Consider the following 18,963-nt stretch of genomic DNA (forward strand, 5'->3'; position numbering starts at 1 on the left):
AGGAAGGTGGTTGTGGAACAAAAGATGAGGCCAGAGGAGGTGTAAATTGGAATTGCGCAATAATTAACGGCTGCTGTGTGAAGAATATGGGTGAAGAATTATAAACTGTTGAACTCAATGTTGAGCCCAGAAGGCTGCAAAGTACTGAACGGCGATATGAAGTGCTGTTATTTGAAGTTATGGTGCTTTCAATGTAGGAGGCTGGGAACAGAGGGGAGTGGAATGGAGAATTAAAACAGCAGGTGACCAGAAGCTTATGGACTGAATAGAAGTTTTCCACAAGGCATTCAAACAATCTGTATTTGGACTCCCTAGTGCAGAAGAGAACATAACATGCGCAGTGAATACAACATATTCATTTGAGAGAAGTACAAGTAAATTGTGTACCACCCGGGAGGAGTGTTTTAGGCCCTGGACAGTGGGGTGGGAGGAAGTATAAGGGCACAGGAATATGCTGTTGGAAAGGAGGCAGATGCTGCTGGAGGTGCTTAATAAGTGGTCCAGGGTGTGAGCTACTGAATATTTCCAGCAACTTCTATTTTATTTCAGATTTTCAACATCTGCAGAATTTTGCTTCTGTGATTAGCTTGGGCAAGTTATTGGCATCTTTTCTTTCTTTGGCAGTTTTAATAATATGTGCTTCAGCCTTGGCTGTTGGTGCGACAGCTATACTGGTGATCTGCATTATCAAGAAAAAAATGAAAAAAATAGCAAACTCAGGTAAGTGCAAAATACTGTGTCTTATAACACAAAGGGCAGCACAGTGGTTAGCACTACTGTCTCACAGCGGCAGGTTCGCGGGTTCTATTCTGGCCTTGGGTGACTGTGTCTGCGTGGCTTTCCCTCAGATACTCCAGTTTCCTCCCGCAGTCCAAAGGTGTAGGTTAGGTGGATTGGCCATGCTAAATTGTTTCACAATATCCAAAGATGTGTAGCTTAGGTAGGGTTACGGGAATAGGGTGGGTGGGCTTGGGTTGGTGCAGACTCAATGACCTGAATGACCTCCTGCTGCACTATCGAGATTCTATGGATTCTACAATGTGTGATTATGTCTTGCCTCTTCCTTCAAATGCAGGCAATATGCAAACTCATTACCATGGCTGCAATGTGCAGTCAATCATTGAGTGGCAACATGCCTTAGACATGGGTGATAGCAGTCGAGCTGGCTGACTGATAATTATGAACAAGGACACTGGCAGAGTGGCAATGGTGGGATTACAAATGCTGCCATTCTGAGAGAGAACAGCAGGTTTGTACTCCACAGAACCATTGCCGCTTGCCCAGGGGGGTCTTTCCTGCTCTTGAGCACATGTTCAACTGTGTAGAAAATTAGAAGGCGTTAACTGAAGCGTTGAGGTCAAAAGTGTCATTGTTGATGTGAAATCAGCATTATGCTGGCTGTTATCATGATCTGTCTACTTTGCATACTCCAAGGCACGTCGCTAATAACTCACTAACTACCTACCCAAAATATTAGCTGGCATGACCTGCACCAATGACGTCTGCATGCAGCACAGACACCACTTCAGTACCAAATGGCCCCCTGGGGTGCGTCGCAATTGAATTTTGTGGCATAAGCTTTCTAACTCGGCAATGAGTATATTCATCACATTGTTAACTAGAATCAAGCTGTGATATTTTTAACATTGCAAATGGCAAATGTATAATCAAATGAAGTAATCTAGCAGGATCTGAGCCCTCCTGCCTATGTGCAGTCAATTTCAGGTGCACAGATAAGTAACCACTTAAAAACATTGCATTTCTCTGTAAATTATGGGGACAACAAAAAGGCAGCTGCTAACTGTAAAAAAAATGACAACCTGTATGAATAATTTTTTTCGAAGGAAACGTTGGCAGCTATCATTGTAACCAAAAAGATATTTGGAAGTAAGCAAATCTAAATAACTGAAATTAGCATTACCGGGAGTGGGGGAAGGGGAGCCGGAGAGCAGCAAGTGCAGCTTGGGATTCAGGTAGGTGTTTAAACTTGCCCCCAGGTTCCAGCGGCCTTCATTTTCAGGAGCGGGAGAGAGAGAGGGAGCCGGAGCGTAGCGAGTGCAGCTTGGGATTCAGGTAGGTGTTTAAACTTTCCCTCAGGTTCCAGCGGCCTTCATATTTGGGAGCGGGAGAGAGAGAGGGAGCCGGAGCACAGCGAGTGTAGCTTGGGATTCAGGTACGTGTTTAAACTTGCCCCCAGGTTCCAGCGGCCATCATTTCCGGGAGCGCGAGAGAGAGAGGGGGCCTGAGCGCAGCGAGTGCAGCTTGTGATTCAGGGAGGTGTTTAAACTTGCCCCCAGGTTCCAGCGGCCTTCGTTTTCGGGAGCGGGAGAGAGAGAGGGAGCCGGAGTGCAGCGAGTGCAGCGTGGGATTCAGGTAGGTGTTAAAACTTGCCCCCAGGTTCCAGCAGCCTTCCTTTCCGGGAGCGGGAGAGAGCGAGGGAGCCGGAGCGCAACGAGTGCAGCTTGAGATTCAGGTCGGTGTTTAAACTTGCCCCCAGGTTCCAGCAGCCTTTATTTTCGGGAGCGGGTGAGAGAGAGGGAGCCGGAGCGCAGCGAGTGCAGCTTGGGATTCAGGTATGGTTTTAAACTTGCCCCCAGGTTCCAGCGGCCTTCATTTTCAGGAGAAGGGGAGAGAGAGGGTGCCGGAGCGCAGCGGGTGCAGCTTGGGATTCAGGTAGGTGTTAAAACTTGCTCCCAGGTTCCAGAGGCCTTCGTTTTCGGGAGCGGAAGAGAGAGAGGGAGCCGGAGCGCAGCGAGTGCAGCTCGGGATTCAGGTAGGTGTTTAAACTTGCCCCCAGGGTCCAGCGGCCTTCATTTCCGGGAGCGGGTGAGAGAGAGGGAGCCGGAGCGCAGCGAGTGCAGCTTGGGATTCAGGTAGGTTTTTAAACCTGCCCCAACGTTCCAGCAGCCTTCATTTTCGGGAGCGGAAGAGGGAGAGGGAGCCGGAGCGCAGCGAGTGCAGCTTGGGATTCAGGTAGGTGTTTAAACTTGCCTCCAGATTCCAGCGGTCTTCATTTTCAGGAGCGGGACAGAGAGATTGAGTCGGAACTCAGTGAGTGCAGCTTCAGATTCAGTTAGGTATTTAAACTTGCCACCAGGTTCCTGCAGTCTTCATTTTCGGGAGCGGGAGAGAGAGAGTGAGCCGGAGCGCAGCGAGTGCAGCTTGGGATTCAGGTAGGTGTTTAAACTTGCCCCCAGGTTCCAGCGGCCTTCATTTTCGGGAGCGAGACAGAGAGAGGGAGCCGGAGCGCAGCGAGTGCAGCTTGGGATTCAAGTAGGTGTTTAAACTTGCCCCCAGGCTCCAGGCGCCTTTATTTCAGGGAGCGGGAGAGAGAGAGGGAGCCAGAGTGCAACTTGGAATCAGGTAGGGGCTTAAGTGTTTCATTTTTACCTCTATTTAAATTGGGTGGTTGCTAAACCCGAGACACTACACTTGTAGTGTGTCCCACCCTTCCACCTTCTCTAACCTAAGGGGGTGAGTGAATATCAGGTAGGCTCTCTCTTTTCTTTTTCTTTTACCGCATGTCTTTTTCCCGCCTTTATAGCGGGATTATAGCTTCAGATTTTTGGCGGGCACAGTGGCCACGGGTCTGTCGGGAAGGTAAGTTTGCCCTTTAAAAACTTACCTTGCAGGAGAAGCAGCCTTCAGCTTTTCGGCAGGAGCAGTGGCCAGGGGTCTATCGGGAAGGTAAGTAGCTGGGAGAAATTTAACTCTTCGTGGATTGGTAAGTATTGTGATTGGTAAGTAAAATCCTTATTCCTTTCACTTATTCATTGTTTGATATTATATTTGTAATCAGTTAAGGTAAAGTGTAAAAATAGCAGGAGATCCCAGACCCGTGTTATGCTCCTCGTGCTCAATGTGGGAGTTCAGGGACGCGGCCGATGCCCCTGACTCCTTCATGTGCGGGAAATGTGTCCAGCTGCAGCTCCTGTTTGACCACATGATGGCTCTGGAGCTGCGGATGGACTCACTTTGGAGCATCCGCGATGCTGAGGAGGTCGTGGGTAGCATGTTCGCTGAGTTGGTCACACCGCAGATTAGGATTGGTGAGGGAGACAGGGAATGGGTGACCAAAAGGCAGAGAAAGAGCAGGAAGGCAGTGCAGGTGGCCCCTGCGGTCATCTCCCTCCAAAACAGGTATACCGCTTTGGATACTGTTGGGGGAGATGACTCACCAGGGGAAGGCAGTAGTAGCCAGGCTGATGGCACCGTGGCTGGCTCTGCTGCAGAGAAAGGCGGGAAAAAGACTGGCAGGGCTATAGTCATAGGGGATTCAATCGTAAGGGGAGTAGACAGGCGTTTATGTGGTTGAAAACGAGACTCTCGAATGGTATGTTGCCTCCCGGTGCACGGGTCAGGGATGTCTCAGATCAGCTGCAGGACATACTGAAGGGGGAGGGTGAACAGACAGTTGTCATGGTGCATATAGGCACCAACGATATAGGTACAAAAACGGGATGAGGTCCTACAATCCGAATTTAGGGAGTTAGGAGATAAGGTAAAAAGTAGGACCTCAAAGGTAGTAATCTCAGGATTGCTACCAGTGCCACGAGACAGTCAGAGTAGAAATTCAAGAATAGTCAGAATGAATACGTGGCTTGAGAGATGGTGCAGGTGGGAGGGGTTCAGATTTTTGGGGCATTGGAACTGGTTCTGGGGGCGGTGGGACCATTACAAATCGGGATGGTCTACAGCTGGGCAGGACTGGAACCAATGTCCTAGGGGGTGCTTTTGTTAACACTGTTGGGGAGGTTTTAAACAAATGTGGCAGGGGGATGGGAACCAGATTAGGAAGTTAGAGGTCAGTAAAGAGGCAGCAACTAAAGCCAGTAAGGTACTAGATAATAAACTCAATGTGACTAAGGGAAGAGTAGACAGGGAAGAGATGATGAACGCAAAGGGACAGGTGGTCTGAGGTGCATTTGTTTCAATGCGAGAAGTGTAGCAGGTAAGGCAGATGAACTTAGGGCTTGGATTAGTACCTGGGAATATGATGTTATTGGTATTACGGAGACTTGGTTGAGGGAAGGGCAAGACTGGCAACTAAATATCCCAGGGTATAGATTCTTCAGGAGGGATAGAGAGGGAGGTAAAAGGGGTGGAGGAGTTGCATTACTGGTCAGCGATGATATCACAGCTATGATTAAGGAGAGCATGATGGAGGTTTTGAGCACTGAGGCAATATGGGTAGAGCTAAGAAATAGGAAGGGTGCAGTAACATTGTTGGGACTTTACTACAGGCCTCCCAAAAGCGAGCGTGAAGTAGAGGTACAAATATGTAGACAGATTATAGAAAAATGTAGGAGCAATAGGGTGGTCGTGATGGGAGATTTTAACTTCCGAAACATTGAATGTGACTCATGTAGTGTTGGAGGCGTTGATGGAGCAGAATTTGTAAGGAGCATCCAGGAGAGTTTTTTAGAGCAGTATGTAAATAGTCCAACTCGGGAAGGGGCCATACTGGACCTGGTATTGGGGAATGATCCCGACCAGCTGGTTAAAGTTTCAGTCGGTGATTACTTTGGGAATAGCGATCACAATTCCGTAAGTTTTAGAATACTCATTGACAAAGACAAGAGTGGTCCTAAAGAAAGAGTGCTAAATTGGGGAAAGGCCAAGTATAACAAAATTCGGCAGGAGCTAGGGAATGTGGATTGGGAGCAGCTCTTTAAGGGTAAATCCACATTTGAAATGTGGGAGTCTTTTCAGGAGAGGTTGATTAGAGTGCAGGACAGACATGTCCCTGTGAAAATGAGGGATAGAAATGGCAAGATTAGGGAACCATAGATGACGGGTGGAATTGTGAGACTAGCTAAGATGAAAAAGGAAGCATAAATAAGATCTAGGCGACTTAAATCTGATGAAGCTTTGGAGGAATATCGGGAAAGTAGGACAAATCTCAAACGTGCAATAAAGAGGGCTAAAAGGGGTCATGAAATATCTTTGGCTAACAGGGTTAAGGAAAATCCCAAAGCCTTTTATTCATATATAAGGAGCAAGAGGGTAACTAGAGAAAGGATTTGCCCACTCAAAGACAAAAGAGGGAATTTATGCGTGGAGTCAGAGGAAATGGGTGCGATTCTTAATACTCTAGGTCAAGTCGGCATAAGGAAGGGGGTAGGTTTGGGTATTCTAAAAGGCATTAAGGTGGACAAGTCCCCAGGTCCAGATGGGACCTATCCCAGGTTACTGAGGGAAGCGAGGGAAGAAATAGCTGGGGCCTTAACAGATATCTTTGCAGCATCCTTGAGCACGGGTGAGGTCCCAGAGGACTGGAGAATTGCTAATGTTGTCCCTTTGTTTAAGAAGGATAGCAGGGAAAATCCAGGGAATTATAGACCTGTGAGCTTGACGTCAGTGGTAGGCAAACTGTTGGAGAAGATACTGAGGGATAGGATCTATTCACATTTGGAAGAAAATAGACTTATCAGTGATAGGCAGCATGGTTTTGTGCAGGGAAGGTCATGTCTTACAAACCTAATAGAATTCTTTGAGGGACTGACAACGTTAATTGATGAGGGAAGGGCTGTAGATGTCATATACATGGACTTCAGTAAGGTGTTTAATAAAGTTTCCCATGGCAGGTTGATGGAAAAAGTGAAGTCGTATGGGGTTCAGGGTGTACTAGCTAGATGGATAAAGAACTGGCTGGGCAACAGGAGACAGAGAGTAGTGGTGGAAGGGAGTGTCTCAAAAGGAGAAAGGTGACTGGTGGTGTTCCACAGGGATCCGTGCTCGGACCACTGTTGTTTGTGATATACATAAATGATCTGGACGAAGGTATAGGTGGTCTGATTAGCAAGTTTGCAGATGATACTAAGATTTATGGAGTTGCAGATAACGAGGAGGACTGTCAGGGAATACAGCAAATTATAAATAGATTGGAGAGTTGGGCAGAGAAATGGCAGATGGAGTTCAATCCAGGCAAATGCGAGTTGATGCATTTTGGAAGATCTAATTCAAGAGCGGACTATACGGTCAATGGAAGAGTCCTGGGAAAATTGATGTACAGAGAGATCTGGGAGTTCAGGTCCATTGTACCCTGAAGGTGGCAACGCAGGTTGATAGAGTGGTCAAGAAGGCATACAGCATGCTTGCCTTCATCGGACGGGGTATTGAGTACAAGAGTCGGCAGGTCATGTTACAGTTGTATAGGACTTTGGTTAGGCCACATTTGGAATACTGCGTGCAGTTCTGGTCGCCACATTACCAGAAGGATGTGGATGCTTTCGAGAGGGTGCAGAGAAGGTTCACCAGGATGTTGCCTGGTGTGGAGGGTGCTAGCTATGAAGAAAGGTTGAGTAGATTAGGATTGTTTTCGTTGGAAAGACGGAGATTGAGGGGGGACCTGATTGAGGTCTACAAAATTATGAAAGGTATGGACAGGGTGGATAGCAACAAGCTTTTTCCAAGAGTGGGGGTGTCAATTACACGGGGTCACGATTTGAAGGTGAGAGGGGGAAATTTTAAGGGAGATGTGCGTGGAAATTTTTTTACGCAGAGGGTGGTGGGTGCCTGGAATGCTTTGCAAGCGGAGGTGCTGGAGGCGGGCACAATAGCATAATTTAAGATGCATCTAGACAGATATATGAACAGGTGGGGAACAGAGGGAAGTTGGTCCTTGGAAAATAGGTGACAGGTTTAGATAAAGGATCTGGATCGGCGCAGGCTGGGAGGGCCAAAGGGCCTGTTCCTGTGCAGTAATTTTCTTTGTTCTTTGTTCTTTGAACAATATAACTTTTAAAGTACAATTCGAGTTGAAAGACTGGTCCTGAAACATAGGTAAATGCACATCAATAACAAAACAAGAACAAAGAAGAGGACAGCATAATCTCATAACTGCAGCACTAAAGTTAAGCTCCTTCAACTTTAAATGTGATGATTCTAATAAAATACCTCACCTGCTTCCAATAACCAACAAATACACTGTTTTGACACAGTTTTGGACAAGCTCCTATTATTGGGTTCCCAATGCACCTCGAGGCCCAATGACAGAAGCATGCATGGAAATTGTGTGGAAACAGTTTATTTTCCTGCTAATTAGCTGCTGCACGAAAGGCTACAGAGGCACTGGATTCCGTCCACCCTGTAAGTTTAAACCCAATTGTAGGCTGCCATAATTTTACAATCCCAGTAGTGACTTTTAATGTTAAGAAATCCAAACACCCATTAATTAAAAACTATGCCATAATTTTTCACATTAGAAAATAAAAATTGTATTGAAAAAAATTAAATAAAGCAAACACCACTAATTTAACACTAGTTTATCAAGACTTATCAGTATTATAATTCACATTTGACTTCCTGCCGCACACCCTCACCAAGCGTTCCCTTATACATTGTGAAATCTTGAAGGGGGCAGCACGGTGGCGCAGTGGTTAGCATTGCTGCCTCATGGCACCGAGGTCCCAGGTTCGATCCTGGCTCTGGGTCACTATCCGTGTGGAGTTTGAACATTCTCCCCGTGTTTACGTGGGTTTCACCTCCACAACCCAAAGATGTACAGGGTAGGTGGTTTGGCCATGCTAAATTGCCCCTCAATTGGAAAAAATAAATTGGGTACTCTATATTTATTTAAAAGAAAAAAAATGAAATCTTGAAGGTTCATTCACATTTCCTGTGACCAAACCAAAGAGATGGCATAGTCCTCCAGAATTTCCTTTGATTTTTCCTCAGTGTTCCTCAGTGTTCCAGTTCCTCTTCTGAGGCACATGGTTTTATGGGGATCCTTCAATTAGCATTTGTATGATGACTGTAGGACATTCAGATGTATATTATATTCTCTGTATTTGGTGTTGTAAGGGTTAAAAGCCCAGGTTAGTTTTTGCATGACGACTGCAGTAATGTTTTCAAAAATCCTATTGTACAAGACCAGCAGACACTTTGGCTACAGAGGTATAATTAAAGTATTGTAAAAAATACATCATCGTCCATTCCAACAATGTATATTGTTTACCTGAAGTAGGGCTAATGAAATGTTGTTTATATAAAGAAGGTCCCCTGGGGACCAGATAATTCGAGACATGGAGCGAGATTCTCCGCCGGAGGGATTCTCCGTTCTGCCGGCAGTGCACCCACGCCCGCAGGTTTCCCGGAGGTGTGTGGTGGCCACAATGGGAAATCCCATTGGCAGGTGACGGGAATGGAGAGTCCCACCGTTGGCAAGAGCATGCCGCTGAGGAAAACACGGCTGGCGGACCGGAAAATCCCACTCATTGTGTGTAGCTTTCGTAAGATGCAAGTGCAACTAATGGCAAACTACAAGAAATATACTGGTTAAACCAAAAGTGAAAAATAATAAACAGGCAAATAAAACATCAGTGCTGAGGGATAAGTTAGTGGAACTAGCCCAATTAAGTGTTCTATATATTAACGCACGGAGTGTAAGGAATAAACTAATTGAATTGCAGACGTAAATGCAAATTGAAGATTATGATATAGTAGCTATTACAGAGACATGACTGCAGGATTATTGGGACTGGGGACTATACTTGGTTATAAAGTTTACAGGAGGGACAGGGAAGATGGCACAGGGGGTGGAGTCGCCTTACTGATTAGAAATACTATCACCTCAATGGTGAGGGAGGATACAATGAGGGGAAAGCATCCAGTTGAGACCACATGGATGGAACTGAGGAACAAAAAAGGGTATAAAACTGTAATGGGTGTTGTGCATCGACCTCCTAATATCAGTTCTGAGGTGTTAGATTGCATAAATGCAGAAATTAAGCAAGTGTGTAGCAAAGCAGAGTAGTATTAATGGAGAATTTCAACTTACACATAGATTGGAAGAGGCAGACAAGCACCTGTCAGAAAGGTCGTGAAGTTCTGGAATGTAAGTGAGGTCGTTTCCTGAAGCAATATGTTCCAGATGCAACAAAGGTACAGGCAATATTAGATTTAGTTATGAGTAATGAGCCAAATTTAATTAATAGCCTAAATGTGCACGAACATTTATCAAATAGTGATCACAACGTGATTGAGTTCAGTGTAGCATTTGAAGGTGAAATGCACGACTCAGAGACTAAAATTTTAGACATGGTTAATGCTGACTTTAATAGGATGAGACAAAGACTGTCCACGGTAAAATGGGTCAAACGATTGAAGATTGTGGAGAACATTTAAAGAAATATTTAATGAGATACAGAGCAAGTGTATATTCCTGAGAGGAAAAGGCTCCACTTCAATAAACGAAAAGCCATGGACAACTAAAGAGGTGAGAGACAGCGTAAAGCTAAAAGAAAAGGCTTGCAAAAATGTAAAACTTAACATAGATCTGGATGAATGAGATAGATACAAAGACTAATAAAGGGTCACAAAGCAGCTTATTAGATCTATTGAAATGGATTATGAAAGGAAACTTGCAAAGGGCATCAAAATTAACAAGAAGAAATTTCATAGTTATAGAAAAGGGAAAGTGGGGGGTCAAGAACTAAAAGCTGAAAATTGAGATATTGTCAGTGATAATAGGGAAATGGCAGACATTTGAACAATTACTTTGCCTCTGTGTTTATAGTTAAACATAGGTTTACAAAAATGATTTCTGGACTACATGGGTGAAGTTATCAGGGGAGATTACTCAAATTAGACCTGTTTTCGCTAGAATTTAGAAGGTTAAAGGGTGATCTGATGTAAGTATTGAAGATATTAACAGGGAAAGACAGGGTAGATAAAGATAAACTATTTCCACTGGTTGGAGATTCTAAAACCAGAGTCATTATAGTCTAAAAATTAGGGCTAGACCATTCAGGAGAGATGGAACTCTTTCCACCAACAGCAGTTGAAGTTAGATCAGTTGTTAATTTTAACTCAGAGAAAGATAGATTTTTGTTAAGCCATGGTATGGGCAGCAGTGTAGCACAGTGGTTAGCACTATGGCTTCACAACTCCACGGTCCTAGGTTCGATTCCCGGCTTGGGTCACTGTCTGTGCAGAGTTCACCGGTTTTCTCCCATAAGTCCTGAAAGATGTGCTATTAGGTAATTTGGACATTCCGAATTCTCCCTCTGTATACCCGAACAGGCGCTTGAATGTGGTGACTAGGGGATTTTCACAGTAACTTCATTGCAGTGTTAATGTAAGTCTACTTGTGACAATAAAGAATATTATTATTATATTAAGGGGTATGGGCCCAAGACAGGTAGAGGGAGTTAGTTCACAGATCAGTCATGATCTCATTAAATGGTGGGACAGGCTTGAGGAGCTGAATGGCCTATTCCTGTTCCTATGTTCCTATGTCTATGGACAGACTAACAGTTTTTCTCAAAGCAGTTTAGTTAAAAATGATTTTGCCCATGAAACTTTGACTTTGAAATCAGGCACCCGTTAAATATTGCACCCTGATCTTGTGGAGCCAGGCTTGCTGGCTCTATGAGGCCCCACTTCACCGGAATGATGACATGCAAAACATGTTCCCCTCCTGCTTTTGTTTGACAAAATGTCAGAAGATCTGAAGTTGAAACCTGGCTGTGTTTCTGGAAAGAAACACATCAATGTTTAGTCAGAACCTGACACTTTGCCATTTTGTAGAAAACTTCCACCCATCCTCTAACCCCTGCATCCCCATTCTCCCTGACAATGTGGCAGAAACGTAAACTAATTATCTTACCTTCAAAACAACCTAATTGATTCTGTGACCCATATGAATAATTTATATCTCTAGTGGATATAAGTGCCCCCTCTACAGACTGCTTGGCTCTACCAAGAGGTCCAGAGATGGGTCAAACATTTTTCAGTGTTTTCACACTTCTAACGCTGATCATGAAAGATAAACATAAATTACCTTTTTCAACATAATTAACACAAATTTATTTGATTTGAGTAGATTAGGATTGTTTTCGTTGGAAAGACGGAGATTGAGGGGGGACCTGATTGAGGTCTACAAAATTATGAGAGGTATGGACGGGGTGGATAACAACAAGCTTTTTCCAAGAGTGGGGGTGTCAATTACAAGGGGTCACGATTTCAAGGTGAGAGGGGGAAAGTTTAAGGGAGATGTGAGTGGAAAGTTTATTACGCAGAGGGTGGTGGGTGCCTGGAACGCTTTGCTAGCGGAGGTGCTAGAGGCGGGCACAATAGCATAATTTAAGATGCATCTAGACAGATATATGAACAGGTGGGGAACAGAGGGAAGTAGATCCTTGAAAAATAGGTGACAGGTTTAGATAAAGGATCTGGATCGGCGCAGGCTGGGAGGGCAGTAGGGCCTGTTCCTGTGCTGTAATTTTCTTTGTTCATTGAACAAAATAACTTTTAAAATACAATTCACTTCACTGTTGTTTATTAGATTCTAAATGAAGTGTTTTCATTTAACTTACATTTGACACTTCAATCTCCAACCTAAAAGTTACATTCATACAATCATAAGTCATTCCACTAAGACACATGAGTAATGGAATCAGATATCAACAACAATATCTATTGGGAACACACCCAGAATACAACATTTTTGCCGATAGGAAATGGGGGTGGGGACGATGACAAAGATTGTTCTGACCTGTTCCAGCACACTGCATTTCTGGAAAATTCTGACAGGAAAATCTGCCTGAACTTCTTCGTTTTTTTACCTTAATTGTTCTTCCATTTTGAGTCACCCAACCTTCTGACTCAGGCCGGGGAGAAAGTATGTGCGTAAGGTAAATGAGTGTTGGACCTCGGGGTGGATGGGTGATTGTCAAGTCTCAGGATGTTGGGGTGGGTGTCAGGCCTCAGCACAGTGTCAGGTCAGGTCTGGCCTCAGAGAGTGGGTTTTAGATATCTGTGGGGTGGGGGTCAGGTTTGGGTGGGGTAATGGGGCAGGAGACAGGGTCAGGGGTCACCTGATGGGGGGTTGGGGATGAAAGTCACGTCAGGTCAGGCCTGGGGGTGTAAGGGGTGAGATTCAGGTTGGGTGGGGCCTGAAGTGGGGATAGGAGTTGGGATGAGAATCGGGTCGGGGTCAGACCTGTAGGGGTTAGCGGTGAGATTTGGGTAGGATTGGGTTGTGTTAGCCTTTGGGGTGGAAAGGGTGAGGAAAGACTCCCCGTAGGGATGGGGGAATCCTGTGGGTTGGCGTGGTCCTGTCTTGGGGTGTAGTACCTTCCAAGTTTGGTGAGCCATGTGGTGCTGTAGCCTGGGGGTTGTGGGGAGACCCCTGGGGGGACAGGGTGGTGGGAAGCCCTGTTCGGGGGTAGGAGAGAAGTAGTCAGGAGTGTTTGACAGTTCCATGGATCTGTGCATAGTTACCCAGAAGTTAGCTGAAGTTTTAATTCTTTTGACCTTTTCTGGGTAACTATTGATGTAACCCAATCAAAGCTATCCAAAGTTTGCGATTTAAATCATATTTTCCGGATGGTTCCCAGTCCAGGGCAGGGGAAGTTTTCGCTTCTGGTGATTGCTGAGCAAATCTTACCTAGGAACCTTCCAGAGGGGTTCCTCAGCGCATCCTTGGGGTGCCCAGCCCAATTTGACACCCCTGGAAGTTGCGGGTTTTCTCATCTTTTCTTTCTTCAAGTCAGTTACAATGCTATAACACAGATCTGTAACTTCCTGCTACTTTACACCTATGACCATTCTACATGTGTAAACTTATTTGGCCCCAAGCTGATCTTGTCCTCTGCTGATGCCCAGATTTAAATTTTCCAGGAATATGTTTTCTATTTTCCTCGTCCATGAATTTTGACTCCCAAAATAACATTCCGATCACTGAAGCAACTCAGCATGGATTAATGTATTTGATAACGGTCTAATCTGCGCAAGCCATGTCATTGTCACTTATCTGCAGAGAGCACTATTTTTGAATCTTTAAGTGTCAATGTGTAGATTTGTAATTAGACATGAGCATAAAACCTCTAACATTCTGTGGAATTTGTCAGAAATCGCAGACACTGTGGAAGTAGGCACCAAAAGTCGAATGAAGAATCCATTTTTAATTAAAGGCTCAATTTCATAATAAGCAGATTGCTTTTCCAGAATATGCTGACAAAAGCATCCTCAAAAATGTCCAAAATTCCACTCAGATATTTAAGGCTATTGTAGCTGGTACAGCCAGAGTCTTGAGGGTAGATGCCTGTTATTTGAGTTGCTGAAGCATCCTTCTCGATAAGCTTATCTATATTACTGTCTTAAGGCCACAATAACGTTGGATGAGTAAGGCCAATCACTTTCACCCACTGATAACATAGAAGTTAATTAGTTTGGAATGCTGAGCTGATGTAAGTTAATGTAAACCAGAATTAAATGTCATAAAAAGCACAGCATAATGTAATAGACTGTCAGCTCGAGAATAAAATGCGGCTAGTGTCACAGGAAGTTAGGGAAGACCCAGAGTTAATGGTTCAGCACCTGGGGTGAAATTCTCCCCCAACGGCGCGATGTCCGCCGACTGGCGCCAAAAACGACGGCAATCAGACGGGCATCGCGCCGGCCCAAAGGTGCGGAATGCTCCGCATCTTTGGGGGCCGAGCCCCAACATTGAGGGGCTAGGCCGGCGCCGGAGGGACTTCCGCCCCGCCAGCTGGTGGAAATGGCGTTTGTTGCCCCGCCAGCTGGCGCGGAAATGCGGCGCATGCGCGGGACCGTCAGCGGCCGCCGACAGATTCCCGCGCATGCGCAGTGGGGAGAGTCACTTCCTCCTCCGCCATGGTGGAGACCGTGGCGGAGGCGGAAGGGAAAGAGTGCCCCCATGGCACAGGCCCGCCCGCGGATCAGTGGGCCCCGATCGCGGGCCAGGCCACCGTGGGGGCACCCCCCGGGGTCAGATCGCCCCGCGCCCCCCCCCCCCCCCCCAGGACCCCGGAGCCCGCCCACGCCGCCGGGTAAATACCAGCTTTGATTTACGTCGGCGGGACAGGCAATTTCTGGGTGGGACTTCGGCCCATCCGAGCCGGAGAATTGAGCGGGGGGGGGGTCCCGCCAACTGGTGCGGCCCGATTCCCGCCCATGCCCAAACTCCGGTACCGGAGACTTCGGTGGGTGCGGGGGCGGGATTCACGGCGGCCAACGGCCATTCTCCGACCCGGTAGGGGGTCGGAGAATGACGCCCCTGACCTCGAAAATTGTAACATAAGCCACAAACAGAAAATGCTGGAAACACTGAGCAGGTCAGACAACATCTCTAGAGAGAGAAACAGAGGGCGCGATTCAACCAAAACATTTCTAAGTGTCATTTTGGACATGTTTGGTGGAATGTTTCTCACAGCCTTTTTGGGTGAGATCCAAACCGGTATTCACCCTAACTTCGAGCGAAATCTAACGCCTGCACCGCGCCCGACTCCGGACGTGATGCGGCCGGTAAATCCCATGGGCAGGATTCTCCCCTAACCGGCGGGGCGGGCCGTACCGGCGCCGAGGAGTGGTGTGAACCACTCCAGTGTCGGGCCGCCCTGAAGGTGCGGAAGGCCTTGGCGCCGCACAACCGCCGCCGAAGAGCCTCCGCCAGCCGGCGCGTGTTGCTGCATGTGCCGGAGCGCCAGCGTGTGCTGGCATCATCCCAGCGCATGCGCAGGGGGGTTCTTCTCCACGCCGGCCATGGCGGACCGTTACACCGGCCGACGTGGAGGGAAAGAGTGTCTGCACTTCACGTGTCCGCCCGCGGATCAGTGGGCCCCGATCGTGGGCCAGGCCACTGCTGGGGCCCCCCGGGGCCAGATCCCCCTGCGCCCCTTGAGTACTCCGCAGGCTGCCCGCAGAGCCAGGTCCCGTCGGTACGGACCTGATGTATTTCATGCCGACGGGACCCGCCGAAAACGGGCGGCCACTCAGTCCATCGCGGGCCGGAGAATCGCTGGGCAGGCTGCTGCCAATGGCCCCCGACCGGCACGGCGCAATTCCCGCCCCCGCCGAAAAACCCACGCCGGAGAATCTGGCAGCCAACGTCGGGGCGGCGGGGCGGGATTCACGCCGCCTCCCGGCGATTCTCCGGCCCGGTGGGGAGTCGGAGAATCCCGCCCCATGAGAGGCCTCTCACAAGATTTACCCAGCTCAGTACTCCTCACGAAATCTAACGGGATCTCGCGAGACATCGTGATCTGGATCCCGCCGACAATTGTGGGGCCTAAATATGCATATTTAAGTGTGCAGTATGGCCGGATCTAATCAGCACCTGGGCTCGAATCCGCTCGATGAGGAGACCCCATCTGGGTGCCATTTAGCACTGGTCTCCACAAATGGGCACCAGGTGGAATGGTACTTGGGGAGTCTCCCAGGCGATCGGAGGCCCCTGGGTGGTCAACCTCTGATCAGGGTGGCACACTGACACTGCTGATGCCATCCAGGTACCTTTGCACTGCCAGCTGAGTATTTTGGCAGTCCCAGCTGGGTGCAACCCAGGCACTCCCAAATGGCACTGCCAGGGTGCCAGGGTGGCAGTGCCAAGGTGGTACTTTGCCCACTCTGGGGATCGGCACCATGGGTGATCTGCCATTATGAGGTCGAGTGTGGGTGGCTTGAGGGCCCCCCAACAGCTAAATTGGGGCTTTGGCGGAATCTGGGGGTCATGCTGAGGGATCAAGAGATCTGGGCGGCATTTAAAAATGGCTCCCCCATCTCTTTCTGCACTGGCGGGCGGAGATCCTCAGTGCAGGAAATGAAGGTAAATGCAAATTCTGGGGAGCCTTCCCCGCCAAGCCCCGAACAAATAGCAGAGTCCTGTTCGAGGGCAGGGTCGTTTGCGGAGAACACCCGCCCTGCTAAACCCGCCCACAGCAAGGCTCTGCTTGAAATTACGTACCACCCTTGGTCATTTTCTTGGGCCTTAGGGAGTTTCTCCCCGGTCAAGGCCACACTTAAAGATTTTTCAGCAATGGAGAGCGGAACTCCCTAGCCCATTAAAATATACTGATCTGGATCTTGCCCAGTGCAGGCGAGATCCAGATCGCGACATCTCGTGAGGTCTCCCCCAGCACTGACATCGCGAGATGCCTCGAGCTTCGCAAATCTTCAACGGCCTCGTCACGCCACCAAGTCTAATGCGACGAGGCTGTTAAATCACGCCCAGAGATAGCATTTCAGGTTGATGACCTTTCATCAGAAATGCAATGTGAGAACTCTTGCAGCTCTCATATCATCTGTCTGTTGTTTATGAATATAATTTCCTCCAATAAATTGAAAAAGAAAATGTCTCCGGTCTGAAGGTTGCTTTGCACCAACCTGCGATGTTTTTGTTTTATCTGACAACTGAGACACTTTCTGGTTCCAAATTCCAGAAAGTCTCTTACAACCAGCTTATCTTTTTGGTGACAACCTCTAGTGGTCCCTTTAAGGAACCCAGGTTAAGTTACATAATATGAAATTTTGTTGAATGCTGCAAGCCCAGCAATAGCTACCTACAAGGAAACCCAAACCTGAGAAGAGGTCCTCAAACAGGCATTAGACATTTGGGGCGGGATTCTCCAATAATAGGGCAATGTCCCATTCCTGAAGAAAGTCCGGTACGATTCACTTACCTGGAGGGGGCTAGCAGGGCCCCGGAGTGCTCCTTGCAGCTTTGGCTGCCGATACGGGGCCCTGCACTTCTGGTCGGGGGTCCGTGCATGCTCACGGCGGCGGCCTGCGTTGGTCGCTCCGCGCAACATGGCGGATCCACACCGCGGACCGGCACCAAGAAGATAGCCCCCCCCCCCCCCCGAGTTAGCGCGCACCCGCGGATCGGTGGCCCCTGACCGGTAGACTGGCCGTCCTGGAGGCCCCCCCCCGGTGAAGGATCCCCCTGCCCCCCACCAGGGTGGCTGCGGACTCAGTCCGCAGCCGCCACTCCGAGTTCCTGGCGGGTGGGACCATGAGAGAACCACGCCATTGGCAACTCGGCCAGCTGCACTCGGTGAATCGCCGCGGGGACCTCTTTCAATGGCCCCTGACCGGCGCCACGCCAACCACACGCCCGCGATTGGTGGCGATTCTCTGGGGACCGGAGAATCGTAGGAGAGGTGTCGGACCCGAGATCGGGTTTGACGCCCATTCTATGCCCCCGTGCCGATCGTGATTTCGGCGTGGAAGCTCGGAGAGTCTCGCCCCTGATTTGCATATGCAAGTGCAAGCCCTGAACATCTCTTTCTTGTCTTTTATCAGGGGGCTGTACCTAGAGCTCTCATTCCGTGTCATAAAGTCAACAGCTCAAAGCTTGTTTATCGATGAAATGTAATGATGTTTGCAGTAGCAACGTGTCATCAGTATGTTGCATTTCCAGTGGTGGTTGAATTAATTTGTTTTGGGTATTACATCTTGTGATCATATCTGGTAAATAATGATACAAAGGAGATATAAGCTGATTTTTTTCCTTTCCTTAACAGAAAGAAGAAAACAGGCCCAAGATTCTGAAGATGCAATTTATCAGAATATGCCCAGGAAGATTGGAGAGGGTGGTGTAGTGGTCCTGTTACTGAACAAGTGATCCAGACACCCAGGCTAATGCTCTGGGGGCAGGGGTTCAAATCCCACCACGTCAGCTGGTGGAATTTAAGTTCAGTTAATAAAATCTGGAACATAAAGCTAGGCTCAGTAATAGTGACCATGAAACTATCATTGATTGCTGTAAAAACTAAAGAACTTTAAGGAAGGAAATCTGCTACCCTTATTCAAGTGACTTGGGATCCAAGTAATGTGGTTAACTTAACTTCTCTCTGAAATGGTCCAGCAAGGCAATTAGTGGAGAACAAATGCTGGCCTTGCCAGTTATGCTCACATGCCATGTGTTTTCCTGTTTATTTCCTTTGTTCTCATTTATTTCGTTTTATTATTTTGGCACGTGGACCCATATTCGGATGTACCTTTAAGCAGAAGAGTATTTGTCAGGACAGTGTGTTCCTAGCTTTGTATTTTGGAGAGGAGAACCCTGACTTGTCGGCGCTGGGTGAAACTTAGGAACGATTTTGGATCGACCAACTGGCAGCGGTGGGTTGTCCAGGGACAGTATTCTGCCTGACAACAGTCAGCAATTGGTTCCTGCCGGATGTTTTTTTCAGACAGAACCTGCCAGAAACCTTG

General features: G+C 47.7%; 1 protein-coding gene across 1 annotated transcript in view; it reads left to right on the forward strand.

Moving 5' to 3' along the window:
• The window catches only part of LOC140428752 (cell surface glycoprotein CD200 receptor 1-B-like), a 64,516-nt gene extending 46,049 nt beyond the window's left edge, over positions 1-18,467 (forward strand). Inside the window, exons 5-6 of the mRNA XM_072515459.1 lie at positions 625-720; positions 18,270-18,467. Of these exons, the coding sequence (XP_072371560.1) occupies positions 625-720; positions 18,270-18,370 (197 nt within the window). The 3' untranslated portion in view covers positions 18,371-18,467. The remainder of the gene's footprint in view (positions 1-624; positions 721-18,269) is intronic.
• Positions 18,468-18,963: the final 496 nt, after the last annotated feature.

Source organism: Scyliorhinus torazame, chromosome 8 (assembly GCF_047496885.1).
Source record: "Scyliorhinus torazame isolate Kashiwa2021f chromosome 8, sScyTor2.1, whole genome shotgun sequence".
Lineage (NCBI taxonomy): Eukaryota > Metazoa > Chordata > Chondrichthyes > Carcharhiniformes > Scyliorhinidae > Scyliorhinus > Scyliorhinus torazame.